Consider the following 18,965-nt stretch of genomic DNA (forward strand, 5'->3'; position numbering starts at 1 on the left):
TCTCTAATTACAAATGTGGTGCATATCTTTTCATATCTTGGTCATTTAGATTTCATCTTTCATAAAATGCCTTTGAAATTTTTTGACCATTTTTCTATTGAATTGCATGTATTTTTTTAGAGTTGGGTCTTTCAAATATGAATCTTTTGCTGGATGTATTTGATGGGAATAATTTTTGTTACTTAATGGTTTCTTTTGGTGAACAGAGAATTTCTTAATTTTGATACAGATATGTTTATCATTGTTTTTCTTTATGGCTAGAGTTTCCCTCCCTCCCTCCCTTTCTTCCTTTGTTTTTTTACAGGAATTTTTTTCTCTTCCAAGATCATGGATATACTTTGATGGTCTTTCAAAATGTTTCACTTTGTCTTTTCACATTTAGGTCTACAATGTACCTGAAATTGACTTTGTGTATGATGTGAGATATTTAAATCTTTAAATTTAGTAAGGGATTCACTTGGTTTATATGGTCCAGATTATAATTTAAGTCCTTTACTTTGATATCCACAGTACATATATAAAAGCCTAAGCAAGTGAACGACCAGTAGCTATGATGTGCACAGACCACTAGGGAGCAGACAGTGCAGGAGCTGCCCCCTGGTGGTCAGTGTGCCCCCAAACTCCAGCAGCTGGCCAACCTCCCGTGGTCCCTCCCCCTGATCACTGACCAAGTCGAGGGACCTGTGCACGAATTTATGCACTAAGCCTCTAGTTTTGTTACTTATCATTTAAATTCATCTGGAACTATAAAATACTTTTGAAATTTTGGCTAGTTTTGTTAGATGTAGTATATAACTAGGGTGACCATATGGCCTTGTTTGCCCTAGTGGAAAGTCCTTGTTTGTGCCTGTGGTCTGGCATAATTATTAGAGCATCTCTATTTTTTAAATATTTTTATTATGTTTTTTAAAAATTGGTTTTGAGAGAGAAACATCAATCGGCTGCCTCCTGCACAATCCCTACTGGAGATCAAGCTCACAACCTGAGCATGTGGCCTACCAGAAGTTGAACCAGTGACTTCTTGGCACATGGGACGATGCTCAATCTACTGAACAACACTGGCTAAATAGAACATCCCTTTTCTCTCTTGAAAGTATTTTGTTTGGGTGATAAATTGTATGGTCACACTATAGCTAATAAAAAAAACTAACCCCAGCCGAAACTGGTTTGGCTCAGTGGATAGAGCGTCGGTCTGCGGACTGAAAGGTCCCAGGTTCGATTCCGGTCAAGGGCATGTACATTGGTTGCGGGCACATCCCCGGTAGGGGGTGTGCAAGAGGCAGCTGGTCAATGTTTCTCTCTCATCGATGTTTCTAGCTCTCTATCCCTCTCTCCTCCTCTCTGTAAAAAGTCAATAAAATATATTTTAAAAAAAAACAAAAACAAAAAAACTAACCCCAAATGTATTGCTGAATGGATAATGTCCTTTATTTTTTGCTAGAGATTTTACAGATTAGCTCTTAATTCTATAAAAATGAGATTAGGTAAGTTTGATAGGCTTTGACATTCAGAATCTTCTAAATAAATGTCAGGAAGTCTTAAAGACAACCTAGAAAGACTTTGATATCTGAATTGTAGTTTGTCCCTATCACATCTCTGAATGTATTTTATTCCTAGCACTGATCATGACCTACATGTAATCTTCCTTGCTTATTTGTATGTGTCTATTATCAGTGTTCACCTTCCCTCCCTCATAGAATTAGCTCCTGGGATGAACAAATATTTCTTTAATGAATGAGTAAATGTAAACCATTTAGTATTTAGTTTGTTAACCTTGTAGAAATCTCTTGGGTATATCTCCAAATAATACTTTTCTATGTTCACAATTGTATTTCTCTTTAAAATTAATACACCTAACATACATTGCCCCCTCCCCTTTCAAAAAAGTAACCAATTTTGGAGAATTGGGGTACAAAAGGATATAATCTTTGGGAAGTTTATATTATTGGGGAGACAGTTTAACCTATGGCTCAACCTCAATTATAATTTCTTTTTTAATATTCTCAAAATTGACTTCAGAGAGAAACATCCATATTGAGAGAGAATCATCAATCAGCTGCCTCCTGTACACCCCCACCAGGGATCAAGCCTGATACCCAGGCATATGCCCAACCAGAAATTGAACAGTGACCTCAACCACAGCCACACCGGCCTGGCTCAATTTTTAAGAATCAGTTCAGAATATTTGAGGGACTTGCAAAGATGTGACATACATGAATAGTTTGTGGGATATTTCCAATTATATATGTGGATATGATGCCCAGGCATATTCTAGATCCTGGATTCCAAGAGATTCCCCCCCAAAGTGGAAGATCCATGAAACCAAGATTTTTGTCTCATTCATTGTTCTATCCTTAGTATCTGGTACATAGCATGCTCTTGGCAAATATTAGAATAAATGAAAGGATATTTGTAGTTTCTGAAGATTTCTAATTATGGGAATTTCAAAGTTCAAGGAAGTACACTTTTTTTTTAAACATAAATTTTAACACTGTTTAAATAAAATGGGCTAAGATGAATGAAATTTATAACTAACATATTTAGTTAGCTGAACCAGGATAATCCACTAGTCAGTTGAAAACCAGATTGCTGCTGCAGTGGGAAAAGAAACTTTGTGAAGAAGAATCCTCATATAGTAAAAGCCTAATATGCTAAGTCGACCAGTTGCTATCATGAACACTGACCACCAGGAGGCAGATGCTCTGGCCAATAGGTTAGCTTGCTGTTGGGGTCTGGCCAATTGGGACTGGGTGAGATGAGCTGGACACGCCCTGGAACCCTCCTTAGGTCCCTCCCTGGCCCCGATTGTGGGCTGATTGAGTCCCTCGGCCTGGCCTGGGCCCTCGCAATTCGGGACCCCTTGGGGTATGTCAGAGATCCAGTTTCGGCCCGATCCCCACAGGCCAGGCTGAGGGACTTCACCACTGCATGAACCTGTGCATCAGGCCTCTAGTGATTTTATTTATATCCATACTATCTTAAAAAAAAAATTATTTATATATATATATATATATATATGTGTGTGTGTGTGTGTGTGTGTGTGTGTGTGTGTGTATGTGTGTATGTATATATATTTTAACCCTTTGCACTCTGCTGTCCCCTCTCAGGGGACATCGGAATTCTAGCATATCACTCGGATGTCCCCTCTCAGGGGACATTGCAGTTTATTAGTGATTACGGGGAATTGAGTTAATTCAACGCATGTTTCCGCCGTTAGCGTCAAGTAGCTGGTAGCCAATGTCCAGAATGGTTCGGAGTGCAAAGGGTTAACATGCAAATTGACCGTACCTCTGCTACACCCACAGGCCACACCCACCAGCCAATCAGGAGCGGTTATGCAAATTAACCCAACCAAGATGGCTGCGGCCACAGAGAGAGCAGGAGGCTTGGGTTTCCCTGGCAATGGAGGAAGCCAAGCTTTCCATCTGCCCTGGTCTGCCTTGGCCTCCTCTGCTCAAGGCTACAAAGTTTCAATTATAGAAGATAGATAAATCCCAACAAAAACAGCGGCAGCCGCAGAGCTGGAGAGAGCAGGAGGCTTGAGTTGCCCCCCGGCGATGGAGGAAGCCAAATTTCTGCAGCCCTGGCCTGTCTTGGCCTCTATTTAAGGCTACAAAGTTTCAATTATAGAAGATAGATAAATCCCAGATCCCAGGGCTTCTGCTTGGGCTGCCAGGGGCATGGCCAGCCTGCAAACCACCACAGGCCCCTCGCCCAGGCCACCCCACAACCCAAGGGAACCCCCACCCTGATCCAGATACAGGACACCCTTCAAGGCAAATCATCCAGCCCCCACCCAAGCACCAGGCCTCTATCCTATATAATACAAGAATAATATGCAAATTGACCATCACTCCAACACAAAATGGCTGCCCCCATGTGTGTCAAAGATGACTGCCCCCATGTGGACACAAGATGGCCAGCAGAAGAGGGCAGTTAGGGGTAACCAGGCTGACAGAGGAGGGAAGTTGGGGGCGACTGGGCCTGCAGGGGAGGGCAGTCAGGGGTGACCAGGCCTGCAGGAAAGGGCAGTTAGGAGCAAACAGGCTGGCAGGGGAGCAGTTAGGCATCAACCAGCCTGGCAAGGGGAGTTGTTAGGGGGTGATCAGGCTGGCAGGCAGAAGTGGTTAGGGGCAATCAGGAAGGCAGGCAGGTGAGCAGTTGGGAGCCAGCAGTGCTGGATTGTGAGAGGGATGTCTGACTGTTGGTACCAGGATCGGGCCTAAATGGGCAGTTGGACATTCCTCAAGGGGTCCCTGATTGGGGAGGGTGCAGGCTGGGCTGAGGGTTACACACCCTGTGCATGAATTTCGTGTGTGTGTGTGTGTGTGTGTGTGTGTGTGTGTAAGCTAGCTGCTTTTAAAATGGTTTGTCCTTAAAATCAAGGGATTAATGGAGGAATATAAAAAAGGGTAAAGTAGTAATAAAGTATTTCCATATTCCAAGGTTGCCCATTGGAATGGCTTACCCAGTTCTTGATTAATTAGCTACTTAATCATAATTTCTAGTGAGAGAGTGGGAGAGCTTGACATGATGGGTGAAATACCTGTGAAGTGCTGTATTGATTCCTTGCATTTTCACAGGAGTGGGGGACCTAAAATTAGCAGTTCATAAAATCACTACCTAGAATGTCAAAGATCTAGTGAAACTTCAAGCTGTAATTTCTTTTGGTTTGCCCTATTTAATCAGGTTACCAGAACTTGGAGCCTTGGAAACAGTTTATTGTTGCAGTATAGTTCATAGAGTACTTGGTAATTACGAGAGTCTGAAGCCAGGTGCCAAAACTAACTGTATTTTCCAGTGGAGTAAAATAAACCATGAATCAGAAGTAAGAGAAAACAACATAAAGCCTGAAGAAAATACAGTAGTTGAAGAAGAGAGTAAAAAAATCTTGTTATGTGCATGACATAATAACAGTAAGTGCAGGTGATTTAACTTGAATGTATTACTCCATGTAGAAGATGCTCTCTTATAGAGATAATTTATGTTTTATTTTCTCTATGCTGCTTTAAAGTATCACTTTAATGAACCATTTTTAAAACTGGATGTCATTGAAGTAAATCATAATGGGCAAAGTGTGAGTCTGTAACATTTTATTCAACAAGGTTCTTATTCTTTTTTTTTTTTTTAAATATATTTTATTGATTTTTTACAGAGAGGAAGGGAGAGAGATAGAGAGTTAGAAACATCGATGAGAGAGAGTCATCGATCAGCTGCCTCTTGCACACCCCCTACTGGGGATATGCCCGCAACCAAGGTACATGCCCTTGACCGGAATTGAACCCGGGACCTTTCAGTCCCCAAGCCGACGCTCTATCCATTGAGCCAAACCGGCCTCGGCACAAGGTTCTTATTCTTATTTTGTAGAGTGTGTGTTTGTTTCTGAAAGAAAATGTTAAATACTTGGTAGCTCTTTGATCATGGACAATTTATTTAATTTTAGCTTTAACTTGTTTAGTTTTTAAATAATGCCAATATTTCAGTCATTCTGAAAATTAAATTAGCACCAAAAATAACTAGTTTATTGTACCACTTAATAGAGTAGCTATCTCATTGTTAATTAAATCGACCTAGACATGCTATCAATTTTACTCTAAAATATTCACTAACCCCATAGTCATACTATATTTCCATAGTTCATTCCATTTTTCTGAATGACTGTTCCATTTCTTCTGTTTTCCTCGGACCTCCACACCTCCTCCCCTATCTTTGCTTTCAACCTGTAAACATTGCTTCCTATTGAATAGAGAAAAAAATAGCAAACATGCGAATTTTGATGAGCTCGTCCCACATGTACCTAGTTACCTGCATCTGTGCCCAAAACCTCAACCTTGTCTCTCAGTATAGACAAACTGTTCTTCTCTTGAAGGCCACCCTTCACTTGTACAGTAGGTGTCATCTCCTCTTGATGATTCAAGAACACTGTTCCAGCAATTTTCTACTATGTTCAGCTTTTCCTTCTCTATCAGATTTTTCTTTATACAGATAGGCTGTTGTTTCACCCATATTAAAAACAGCAACAACAAAATACTACCATATTAACAGCATTAACAGCACTTCCAGATCTCCCCTTCCTTTATACCAATACTTCCTGAAGTTTTCTGCACCGCCTGTTTTTATTATTGTTTGAGCCCACTTTATTTAGGTTTTTATTCCCACAAGTAAGAAACTTCTTATCAAGGTTACCAAAGACTTCTGTGTTGCTAAATCTAGTGGTTGTTTCTTATCCTCAATCTGCTTGACTGATCAGCAATATGCTACACAATTGGTCTTTTCGCCTTGAAACACTTTCTTCATTGTCATCCTGATTTTTTCTCATACCTCACTAGTTACATCTCCGTCTCCTTTGATGATTCTTCAGTTCTTAAACCTCCAAATGTTGGAGAGCTCCAGGGTTAGCTGGTTCTTTCTCTCTTAAAAAATTACTTACACTCTGGCCAGTATGACTTAGTTGGTTGGGCATCATCCCATGCTCCAAAAAGGTCACTGGTTCAATTCCCTGTCAGGGCACATACCCAGATTTCCGGTTTCATCCTTGGTCAGGGTGCATGTGGGAGGCAACTAATGGATGTTTCTCTCTTCTTCCTTCTCCCTTCCTCTCTCTCTAAAGTCAATGAAAACTAGAAAAATTATTTACTTATTTTAGTATCTGTATTCTTCTCTTGATCTCATCTAGTTCATAGCTGCAAATACTGTCTATACATTACTATTATCTCTAAGTGGACCATCTTAAATCTTGATTTGTACAGTAAATCCTCACTTCATGTTGTCAGTGGGTTTGTGACTTTAAGTGAAACTATGTAATGAAACCAATTATACTGTAGGCTAATTTATATAAACAAGAGTTTAGTTCCTAAAACATCAATTTTGAAATGAAAAGATACTATTCTAGAAACTGCTATGTATCAAACTGCCTCATTAACATCACCTGGAGGAATGTCTACTGGCATCTACTATTCCACATGTCCCAAACCTGTTTCTCTATTAGGTTTCTCCATATAATTGAATGACAACTTATTCTTTTAGTTGGTAAGACCAAAAACCTCTGAGTCATCTTTAATTCCTTTGTTCCTCTCACACCTCATATGTTTCTGATCCTATCAGTTCTACTTTCAAAATATATCCAGAATTTGACCTCTTACCACCTCTACTGCTCTATTCTGGTCCATTATCTCTTACCAGTATATTTATAGATACTCAAGAGTTCCTGTTTCTTGTTTACAGTGTTGGCCTTTCACTTAATTCTCTTTTCCCCTCAATATTTCTTGAGTGAATCAAAAAACATGGAATGTATGGGTGGCAAATTTTTTTAGTGAACCTGTGGTTTTCTTGATTACTTGGTTGATTGGTCAGCTATATTATACCAAATTCAGAATCTTTTTTTAAAATAAATTAAAAAAAAATATATATATATATATATATATATATATATATATATATATATATATATAATTGATTTTTTTACAGAGCGGAAGAGAGAGGGAGAGTTAGGAACATAGATGAGAGAGAATCATCGATCAGCTGCCTCTTGCACACCCCCTACTGGGGACGTGCCCAACCAAAGTATGTGCCCTGATCGGAATCGAACCTGGGACCTTTCAGTCCGCAGGCCGATGCTTTATCCACTAAGCCAAACTGGTTTTGGCAGCCTTAGACATTTTTTATTAGATAGTAGAATTAAAATATCATGTAGTATTGGAGTAGGATGATTTAACTTGGTGACTTTACAATGCTGGTTCTATTGTAGGTATAATTATGCAAACCTCAGAATCCAGGAAAGAATCGCCAGAGAAGGAATTCAAAGTAGATTTTATGTGAAAGTACCCACCTTGGTCCTAAAAGAAAGCAAACCAACGGCCATAGCAGCAATTGAGTGGAGTTTTGAGCATAGAAACCCAAATACACTCACTGAAGTCAGTGTGAACAAAGTAGAGATCAACTATTGATATGTACAACATCATATGTACCATAAGAATGCGTTCAATCAAGTAAATGAAATATATGTTTCATTTAAAAAAAAAAGAAAAAAGGAAGGAAGGAAGAACTATAAGGGTCTTTCCCAGAAGACTGCAAGGAAGCATGAAAAACATATTATTTCCACATGGAAATATCACTGGTAGAGGTTTTTTTGTGTGTGTGTTTGTTTTTTGGTGTGTGTCTGTGTGTCTGTGTGTGTGTAATATTAAAAAAAAAAAAAGCAATTTATCTATCACTCATTTGTTGATGGAAGTCTGCATTGTTTCCAACTTTTGGCTATTATGAGTAACTAGAGGTCCACTGTATGAATTTGGGCATGGGTGGGGTCCAGCCAGCCCAGATCAGGGCTCTGATCAGGGCCTCCATCAGGGGCAGGCTAGCTGGGGGAAGGAGCTGCAGGTGATTGGCCGGCAGGCCCCACCCTCGATTGGGGTTGGAGGGCTGATTGGGGGCAGGGCCAGCCATGTGCGTGATGGGCCGGCCAGCCCTGCCCCTGAATGGGGTGGATGGGGGGTACTGATCAGGGGCCAGCAGCTGGGGGGAGGGGCTGCAGGAGATTGGCTGGCCAGCCCCACCCCCTATTGCGGTTGGGGGTGTGATCAAGGGTTGGCGGCCAGAGGGAGAGACTGCAGGAGGTTGGCCACCCAGTCCCACCGCTATTGGGGTGAGGGGTGCGATCAGGGATGGGCCAGTCATGGGGAGGGGCTGCAGGCCTATTGTGGGGTGGACTGATCGGGGGTGCGGCTGGCCAGGGGGAAAGAGAGGGGGCATTTGGCTGGCAGGCCTGCTCTTGATCAGAGTGGGGGAGTTCAATTGGGCAGGCTGGCAAGGGGGGTGGGCGAGGTTGGCCGATGGCCTCACCCCCTGATTGGGTCGGTTCACTGGCCAAAGAGGGCATCATAGTGACCGGTTGTTAAGTCATTATGGCTGTTAGAGTATAGACTAGAGATCCAGTGCACAGAATTCATCCACAGGGGCGTCCCTCAGTCTGGCCTACACCCTCTCCAATCTGGGATCCTCGGGGGATGTCTGACTTCCTCTCACAATCCAGGACTGCTGGCTCCTAACCACTCACCTGCCTGACTACCTGATCACTCCTAACCACCTCTGTCTGCCTGCCTGATCGCCCCTAACTGCCTCTACCTCACCCTGCACCCGGGATCCAGGATTTTTTCCTCCAGCCGGTCACAGGCATCAGGGACCTGGGCTTCTCTCCCTCTGGCTGGCCATAGGCACCCAGGTCCCAGGCTGGCCGCAGCTGCAGGGAACTGTGGACAGGTGACTTTGCCCAGGTTGCAGCCGCTAGCACACAGGACCATGGGGCAGGTGGCTTGTCCCTCTCCCGGGCCGCAACCACAGTTGCTAGTGCCTAGGACTGTGGGGCATGCAGTTTGTTTCTCTTCCAGGCCGGACGGCAGCTGCTGGCACCCAGTACCACAGGGTGGTCAGCTTGTCTCCCAGGCCGAAGCCTGGCTGGTCCCCATGCCTCTCTCCCCAGGGTTGAGTGTCTGAGCAGTGAGGACGTGATGAAGTGAGGGCTTGATGCCTATTTGCGTATTAGCTCTTTATTATATAGGATACTGCTTTAAACATTCATGTGCAGCCGAAACTGGTTTGCTCCGTGGATAGAGCGTCGGCCTGTGGACTGGGGTCCCAGGTTCGGTTCCGGTCAAGAGCATGTACCTTGGTTGCAGGCACATCCCCAGTGTGCAGGAGGCAGCTGGTCAATGTTTCTCTCTCATGGATGTTTCTAACTCTATTCCTCTCTCTTCCTCTGTGTAAAAAAATAAAAAAAAAATTTTTAAAAAAACATTCATGCGCAAGGTTCTTTGCGGACATAGGTTTTCTTATACAGTATTTAAGTGAAATTGTTGAGTCATTTGGTAATTCTATGTTTAATTTTTTGAGGACCACCAAGCTGATTTCCAGAGCAGCTGCATTCCTATTTCTCCACATCCTTGCCAGTATTTGTTATTTTCTGTTTTTATTAAAACCATCTTAGTAGTGAAGTGGTATTTTATTATGGTTTTGATTTGCATTTCCATATTGTCCAAACGATTAAACATCTTTTCATGAACTTGGCTGTTTATATATCTTTTTATGAGAAATGTCTGTACACTTTTAATTGGGTTGTTTGCCTTTTTGTTGTTAAGAATTCTTTATACATTCTGGTTATTAAATCTTTATATATGGCTTGCAAATTCATTTCAACATTCTTGTTTTTTAACATTTTCTATATTCTTTGATGTACAGTAAGTTTTAATTTTTGTGAAGTCCAGTATATTTATTTCCTTTGTTGCTCATGTTTTTAGTGTAATAACTTAAGAATTTGTTGTCAAATTCCAGATCATAAAGACTTATTCCTATGCTTTCTTCTAATAGTTTTATAGTTTTGGTTCTTAGCTTTAGGTTCTTGAACTCACTAAAAGAAAAAAATCTGTGTTTCTTCTCTACTTACCAATTTACTTTCAGTCCATCTTACCACAAAATGTATAGTAGTTTTAACCACATCAACCAACTCTCCAACTCCCTGGACACCTACAGTTCAATTCAATTCAAAGTGTCAGACTTCACAGGTTAAGCACATAGCCCCACACCTGTTCCATCCCTGCCACCTACTTCACATGCCAGTACAGAAGGGACCTACACTTCTAACCAACTAGCTATAAATAAAGGCTTCCAATGACTCCCTCCTTGGTTTGATCATTTGCTAGAATAGCTCATAGAACTCAGAATGACAGTTTCCTTATTACATTATCAGTTTATTATAATAGGGTGCAACTCAGGAACAGCTGGATGGAAGAGATGTATAAGGCAAGACAGGTGGGAAGGAGTGCAGAGCTTTCATGACTTTTCTACGCTCCCAGCACCTCCACATGTTCCTCAACCTGGAAGCTCTCCAAATCCTGTAGTTTGGGGGTTTTGTGGAGGCTTCATCAGGTAGGTATGATTAGTTATCAACTCAATCTCCAGTCCCTCTCTCCTTCCCAGAGGATGGGAAGTGAGGTTGAAAGTTCCAAGCTGCTAATCTGATGACCAGCCCCTTTCCAGAAACTATCTAGGAGCCCACCAAGAGTCTTCTCATTAGAGCAAAAGATGTGCCAGTCATCCAAGAAATTCTAAGAGATTTAGGAGCTCTGTGTCAAAGACCAAGTATTAGAACAAGATTCACACTCTACTAGCAATCTTTATTTCTTTGGAAACTACAAAGGTTTTAGGAATTATAGCCAGGAGCTGGAGACAAAGACCAAAATATATGTGTGTCTCATTTCACAATATCACGCCCACTTTGAGCTAACTTTTATTTATTTTTATTTTGTTTTGTTTTGTTTCTGAACAGGTTTTATTATACAGATGGGGTGGGGCTCAGTCCTTCTTGGCTGCTGCCTTCCTCATGGCTGCAAGGACATTGCTCAGCTCCTCTCTCTTCCTTTTGGTGCGAATGTGTGTCCCCACCCTTTTCTTGATGAATTTCAGGGCCCTCTTGTCCTTAGAGACCTTGAGCAGCTCCATGGCACGACGCTCGTAGGGGGCAAAGCCACACATCTCTCGGATCATGTCCCGAACGAACTTGGTGTGCTTGGTGAGGCGCCCGCGGCAGCGGCTGTGCCTCAGCTTGCTCACGTTCTTGGTCACCTTGTGGCCCTTGTTGAGGCCCACGGCCATGGGGTAGGTAGCGCAGAGCCATGGCTGCTGCTCTCCTCAATGGCTGCTGCGGCGGAATGAGCTAACTTTTAAAAATATCTTTTTATTGATTTTAGTGAAGAAGGGAGAGGAAAATAAACATCAATGATAAGAAAGAATCATTGATTGGCTGCCTCTTGAACACTTCCTACTGTGGATCAAGCCCACAACCCTGGCACGTACCCTGACTGGGAATCAAACCATGACTTCCTGGTTCATAGGTTGATGCTCAACTGCTGAGCCACACCGGCCGGGCTGAGATAACCCTATCTAATAAAGAGAGGATATGTTTAATCGACTGTCACACCCTCACAAAGATGTCAGCGCCCACAAACAATAAGGAAGGAATATGCTAATTGACTGCCACACTCTCAAAGATGGAAGTGCCCACAGCCACAAGATGATGGCGCCCAATCCCCTCAGCCCCTCCAGGGCAGCAGACACACAGCATGGCCGAGCTCGCTCCCGGGTTGGTCCGGCCACTCCGTGTGTCTGCCTCCGGAGTTTCCCAGTCCCTTAAGCCCCCAGGGCTGGCCAAAGCACAGGCAAGCCTCAGATGGCAGCTGCCCAGCCAACCAAGTCTTGTGCTGCTGGTAGTGGCAGCAGCAGAGGTGTGATGGGGGCATCACCTTCCCCTGATCACAAGGTCTCCTCCCTTCCCTGAGAGCTCCCAGACTGTGAGATGGGACAGGCCAGGCTGAGGGATCCCACTCCAATGCATGAATTTTCATGCACTGGGCCCCTAGTCTGTATATATAAAAGCCTAAGAAACCATTACAACCAAACGACTGGTCACTATGATACGCACTGACCACCAGGGGCAGGCACTCAATGCAGGAGCTGCCCCCTGGTGGTCAGTGCACTTCCACAACCAACCTCCCATGGCTCCTCACTCCAGCCTGCAGGCCCTGAGCCAGGACAGGGAATTGAGGGTTGGTGGTAGCAGACGTGGACCCTTTCCCAGAGGGGGCCGAAGGCCGCCTCCCTTGGAGCCAGCGGCCAACCTCCCATGCTCCATTCCTCCCCCCAGTTGGCAGGCCCCAATTGGCCAGGCGTCCGTTTCTTCCACCAAAAGCTTTTCCCTAAGATCAGAAACGAGACAAGGATGCCCACTTTCTTTCTTAAATATTTTTATTGATTTCAGAGAGGGTGAGGGAGAGAGAGAAACATCAATGATGACAGAGAATCATTGATTGGCTGTCTCCTGTTTCTGATCTCAGGGGAAAGCTTTTGGTCTTTCATCATCAGATATCACCAGCTCGGCCACCATCGTCTCCTCTCCCAACCCCACTGGGGCCTTCGTGCCCCAATCAGCCCGGCCCCGATCAGCCTGGCCCTGATCACCAGCCAGGCCTCAGGATCCCACCCATGCATGAATTTTGTGCACCGGGCCTCTCATTTTTATATGTGGAGTAAGGTAAGTTCCAAATTCATTCTTTTCTATGTGGTCATCCAGGTGACCCAGACCTTTTTTTGAAGAGACTATTCTTTCCCTTTTGGGTGGTCTTGGACTCTTGTCCAAAATCAGTTAGCCATAGATGTTTGGGTTTATTTCTGGACTCTATTCCATTCCATAAATCTGTATATCTATCTTATGCCAATACCACACTGTTTTGATTATTGTAGCTTTATAGAAAGTTTTGAAATCTGGAAATATGGGTCCTCTAACTTTTTCAAAGTTCTTTGACTATTCAGGCTCCCTTGAAGTTACATATTAATTGAGGATTGGTTTTCAATTTCTGAAGAAAAGAAAAAAAAAAATCCATTGCAATTTTGATAGGGATTATACTAAATCTGCAGATAACTTTATAAAGCATCATAATTTTAAGTCTTCAAGTTCAAGAACATGATGGCTTTCCATTTATTTAAGTGTTTATTTCAGCCAGGTGTTGTAATTGTGTACAAGTCTTTAACTTCCTTAGTTAAATTTATTCCTAGATATTTTTAATTTAATATTTTTATTTAAAATTTTTTAATATTTTTTTAATATTATCATAAGTGAAATTATTTTTTAAATTTCTTTTTTGGATTGATCATTGTTGCTATGTGTAAACACAATCAATTTTTGTGTGTTGGTGTTGTAACATTGCTGAATTTATTTATTAGCTCTTGTAGATTTTTTTAAAATGAATTTCATGTCTTTCCTATACATGAAATCCAGTCATCTTCAAAAAGAGATCATTTTACTTCTTTGTCTCCAATATGGATACCTATTATTTCTCTTGCCTGATTGTGCTGGCTAGGACTTCTGATACATTGTTGAATAGCAGCAGCGAAAGTTGGCATCCTTGCCCTGGCCTGCTTGGCTCTGTGGATAGAGCGTCTGCCTGCAGAATGAAGGGTCGCGGGTTCGATTCCAGTCAACGGCATATGCTTGGGTTGTGTCTCGATCCCCAGTGTGTGGTGTGTAGGAGACAGCCAATCGAAGATTCTCTGTCATCATTGATGTTTCTATCCCTCCCTCACCCTCTCTGAAATCAATAAAAATATGTAAGAAAGAAAGTGGGCATCCTTGTCTTGTTTCTGATCTTAGGGGATAGCTTTTGGTCTATCATCATTGACTATGTTAGCTGTGGGTTTTTCATATATGCCCTTCATGTTAACGAAGTTCCCTTCTATTCCAAGTTCACTGAGTGTTCTTATCGTGAAATCATGTTAGATTTTGTCAAATGTTTCTCTTCTGCATCTATTAAGATGATTGTGTGAGACTCCCCCTTTCAATCTGTTAATGTGGTATATTGTACTGATTTGTTGAACCACCCTGAATTCTTAGGATAAAATCCCAGTTGGTTAAGGTATATAATTTTCTAAATGTACTGTAGAATTTATTTGCTAGTATTTTTTTTTTTTTTTTTTTTTTTTTTTTTTTTTAGAATTTTTGTGTTCGTATATTCATAAGAGAGATTGATTTGTAGTTTTCTTATGGTCTCTTTGTCTGACCTTTGGTATCAGGCTAATAATGCTGGCCTCTTAGAATGCGTTAAGTGTTTCCTTTTCTTTTTTTGAAGGAGTTTGAACAGGTTTGATCTTAATTCTTTTTTTTTTTTTATGTTTTATAAAATTCACTGGTAAAACCATCTGGTTCTGGTTCTTTGGAGGTTTTCGATTACTAGTCCAATCTCTTGTAGGTCTGTTGAGATTTTCTGTTGTTGTTTTTTTGTTTGTTTTTGTTTTGTTTTTAATCACTTTTGTTAATTAGGAATTTTTCTGTTTCATCTAAATTATTTTGTTTGTTTTGGCATATGATTATCTTATAAGCCTTTTAATTTCCATAAGACTGGTAGTAGTTAGTATCCTTGTTCTCATTTCTGATTTTAGTTATTTGCAACTTCTCACCTTTATCCTTAGTCACTATCCAAGGTTTCTATATTTTGTTGATCTTTTCAGAAAACCAACTTTCGGTTTTGTTGATTATTTTTGTTTTGTTGTTGATGCTCTTATCTGTGTTATTTCCTTTGCTGGATTTGGGGTTTATTTGTGTGGGGGGTTGTTTTTTCTAGTTTCTTAAAGGTGTAAATTTGATTTTTTATTTTTAATTTTTTAGAATATAAAACAATTAACCTATCTTTTGAATATGTGTTATTGTTAGTCCTTGGAAAGCTGTGGAGCTTCTCTATGATTTTGTAGAGGAAGGGCTTTGACTTTTCCCATCCTCTGCTCCAGGATGAGCTAATCTATTACTTTGGAGGGCTGGGACATTATACATTGTGTGATGGTGGTGGTGGTGACGGTGGTGGTCCTGAGGTTCGAAGGGAGATTGATTTATGTGTAATTTTCTTAGTAGCCCTTCTTTTTCTAACTCTTTAGCCTTTCTTTTGGATAAAGGACAAAATGTAAAACCTTGCCACTTACTCCTGCCCTGATAGAGTACTGTTTGGCAATCAGGAGAAAGGGAATTTCAACTTTTTTCCACATCTGTGCCCCTATCCTCATCCACCAAGTTGGTGGGTACCAGTAAAACTTTCTAAAGGCAGGCTACATACGGTTTCTGGAATTCCTCTTCAGTTCAGAGTAATTCATTCAACATCTGAATGATATCTAACAAAATTTCATGGTCATTTGGCCTGAGGATACTTTTAACTTTTATTAGTTCTGAAAACCTACATCTATGCCACCATCTTGTCTGGAAATCTCATAAGTACTAGAAAGAACTTTTAGGATTAAAAAAAGGCACTATTTAAACTGAAATAACATTCATCTTCAGTCTAGCTTTGGATCATTTCTGTGGATAAAATGCATACGTTCAAAACTTGGCACAATGTTCAGTTACTTCCTCTAGGATGCTCTTTATGTACTGGATAATATGTGGTCTTTCATACTTTCTTATTTGAAACTTCTATATGGATGCATGCATTTTCAGAACTTTGGCATTTTGTGGACTCTGTAAAATCTTCACACACTGCCCTCTCCTCCCAAACCCCACTTCCTCTCACCACACACACAGGAAATATTGCATAGGTTTCCAGTTTTTTATTTTGCTGAATGAGGACCTTAAAAATAGATCAAACAGTGAAAATAAGTAAACAAAAATAAATCAACACTGCCTCTCACCACAGTACCAAAGATATCCTATTTAATGAAAGGCTAATATGCAAATCGACCAATTGGCAGAATGACCAGTCACTATGACATGCACTGACCACCAGGGGACAGATGCTCAATGCAGGAGATGCAGGAGCTGCCCCCTGGTGGTCAGTGTACTCTCACAGGGGGAGCACCACGAAGCCAGAAGCTGGGCTTATAGCTGGCAAGCACAGCGGTGGTAGTGGGTGCCCAGCTCCGCAGCAATGCTGAGGACTCCTCGGAGGATGTCCACAGGGAGTGGGCCTAAGCTGGCAGGCAGACATCCCCTGAGAGTCTCTGGACTGTGAGAGGGCACAGGCCAGGCTGAGGGACCCCATCCTCACCCTCAATGCACAAATGTCATGCGCCAGGCCTCTAATCTATAATAATTCTATAATAATAAAAGCATAATATGCTAATTAGACCAGAAGCTGGCGCTGCAAGGGAAGCCTGGCCCTGGGTGCCCGCCAGCAGCCTGAGGGAAGCCAGCGCCGGCACTGGCAGCCAGGGGAAGGAAGGCCTGCTCCTCCACAAATTTCATGCATTGGGCCTCTAGTAAATAAATAAAAATCTGGGAAGAGCACAATCTTGTAATATAGTCTTTGTTTAAATTGAATACATTTAGCTCTAGGCAAAACTCACTTTATTTTCCTCTTTAAAAAAAAATTATTTAGCTATAAATTAATGAGTACTTTCTCATGGGTGACATTTAAGAACTGCTGCTTAATACTTGGAACAATACACTTATAAGAGGTACTACCTGAATACCATGAATAGGCACATATCTTATGTCTTCTGTTTTTTTACCAGTTCGGTCCTTTGGTACCGAAGACAGACCAACAGATCGTCCAATACCACCTCGAGATGAAGTCTTTGAATACATTATATTCCGTGGAAGTGATATTAAAGACCTCACTGTTTGTGAGCCGCCAAAACCACAATGTTCTTTGCCTCAGGACCCAGCTATCGTTCAGGTAACTGATAATAAGTTTGTCTTGGCGTTCAAATAAACTTGATGCACATGGCTAGCTTGGCTTTTGCCATTCCTGGGTTTTCAGGGTTTTGTTTGTTTCTCAGTTGAAGCCCATATATAGCTTATCGTTTTCTATTTCCCTAGATACCTAAAATACCTGGATAATGCTTCATCTAGGTTTTTCTCTCTAGATCATAAGAAACTAAATAAAGTCTGAAATAGCTAATGAATTTATTTTTATCATAAAATATTTTCTAATTTCAACATCAGTTAAAATGTTTATCAAGATCTAATTATATGAGAAGCACTATTCAAACCACTACACATAAAAGTCAATCCTCACACCACCCTTTTTTTGTGCTATGAGTGATAAAAATCTGTTTCCCACAAATCAGATTTTTTTTTTTTTTTTAAGAAAGGCCCCTCTTGGCCATATATATACATATATACATATATACATATATATATATATATATTATTGATTTTTTTATAGAGAGTCAGAAACATCGATGAGAGAGAAACACCAATCAGCCGCCTCTTGCACAGCTCCTACTGGGGACCGAGGCATGTACCCTTGACCAGAATCAAACCAGGGACCCTTCAGTTCGTAGGCCAGCCCTTTATCCACCGAGTCAAACCAACCAGGGGAATTTTTGAACTTTTAATTCATTTATTGAGCACCTACCCTGTTTTCCCGAAAATAAGACAGTGTCTTATATTAACTTTTGCTCCCAAAGATGCGCTAAATCTTATTTTCAGGAGATGTCTTATTTTTCCATGAAGAAGAATACGGTACACATTTATTGTTAAATGAAAATAAAGGAAATTTATTACTTGTATATGGTACGGTAGTTGTCAACACAAACCAGACAAACTGTGAATCCTACAGTATCAAGAATTTACTCATTTATTCAGTGACAGTCATGTCGTCATCTTCTGGAACATCATCATAACAATCCAATTCCTGAATTTCCTGGTGAATTTCTTGTGACTCCATTTCTTTTAGAATCAGTGGACCAAATCTCTCATGTTTAGCCTAGGGGGGGCCTTATTTTTTGGGGGATGCCTTATATTTCACTCAGAAGGAAACCTGTAAGTAGGTCTTATTTTCGGAGGATGTCTTATTTTCGGGGAAACACGGTCCCATGTGCCTGGTACTAGCAGTGAATACGCAGACAAGTCCTACCATCAGTGAGCTTATATGCCAGTAGTTGTTATTACACTTCATATTTATATTATGAAACTAGAGGCCCAGTGCATGAAAATTTATGTACTGGAGGGGGGTCCCTCAGCCTAGCAATCAGGAGAGGGCAACTCCCCCATCACACCTCTGCTGCTGCCTCTGCCGGCAGCATAAAGCCTTCGCAAACCCTGGTTACCTGAGCCTCAGGCCCTGGGTGGCTGGGCAGTCAACATCCAAGACTTGCCTTTGCCTCAGGCTTTGGCTGGGCAGTTGACATCCAAGGCTTGCCTGCACCTTGGGCTTGCCCTGTGGGCTGGGAAGCTGCCATCTGAGGCCTGCACCTCAGGCTTCAGCTGGGCAGCCAACATCCAAAGTTTGCCTTTGCCTTGGGCTGGCCCTGGGTGGCTGGGCAGCTGCTATCTAAGGCTTGCCTGGGCCTCAGGCCGGCCTTTAGTGACTGAGGGGACTGGGGAACTCTGCAGGCAAGCGCCCCAGCAGGATTGAAGGGACTGGGTGTCGCCATCTTTGAGGGCATGGCACTCAATTAACATATTCCCTCCTTATTGGCTGTGGGTGTTGCCATAT

At 41.8% G+C, this 18,965-nt stretch overlaps 2 protein-coding genes across 3 annotated transcripts in view; one reads left to right on the plus strand and one right to left on the minus strand.

Moving 5' to 3' along the window:
* LSM14A (LSM14A mRNA processing body assembly factor) overlaps window positions 1-18,965 on the plus strand; it is a 69,872-nt gene that overhangs the window by 6,773 nt on the left and 44,134 nt on the right. For both annotated transcript variants that reach the window (XM_084905150.1, XM_084905151.1), the window contains exon 2: window positions 17,035-17,198. In XM_084905150.1, coding sequence (XP_084761276.1) covers window positions 17,035-17,198 — 164 coding nt within the window. The remainder of the gene's footprint in view (window positions 1-17,034; window positions 17,199-18,965) is intronic.
* On the minus strand, window positions 11,277-11,691 carry LOC311610325 (large ribosomal subunit protein eL36-like). Its single transcript, XM_084861418.1, has one exon. It carries the CDS (start codon window positions 11,641-11,643, stop codon window positions 11,344-11,346), a length of 300 nt encoding a protein of 99 aa, XP_084717544.1. The 5' UTR covers window positions 11,644-11,691; the 3' UTR covers window positions 11,277-11,343.

Source organism: Pipistrellus hanaki, assembly GCF_964339955.1.
Source record: "Pipistrellus hanaki genome assembly, chromosome: 15".
In the NCBI taxonomy this organism is placed as follows: Eukaryota; Metazoa; Chordata; class Mammalia; order Chiroptera; family Vespertilionidae; genus Pipistrellus; species Pipistrellus hanaki.

What these genes read in the sequence shown, in the direction of transcription:
- LOC311610325 (XM_084861418.1), bottom strand. Translation starts at nt 11,643, where the DNA reads ATGGCCGTGGGCCTCAACAAGGGCCACAAGGTGACCAAGAACGTGAGC.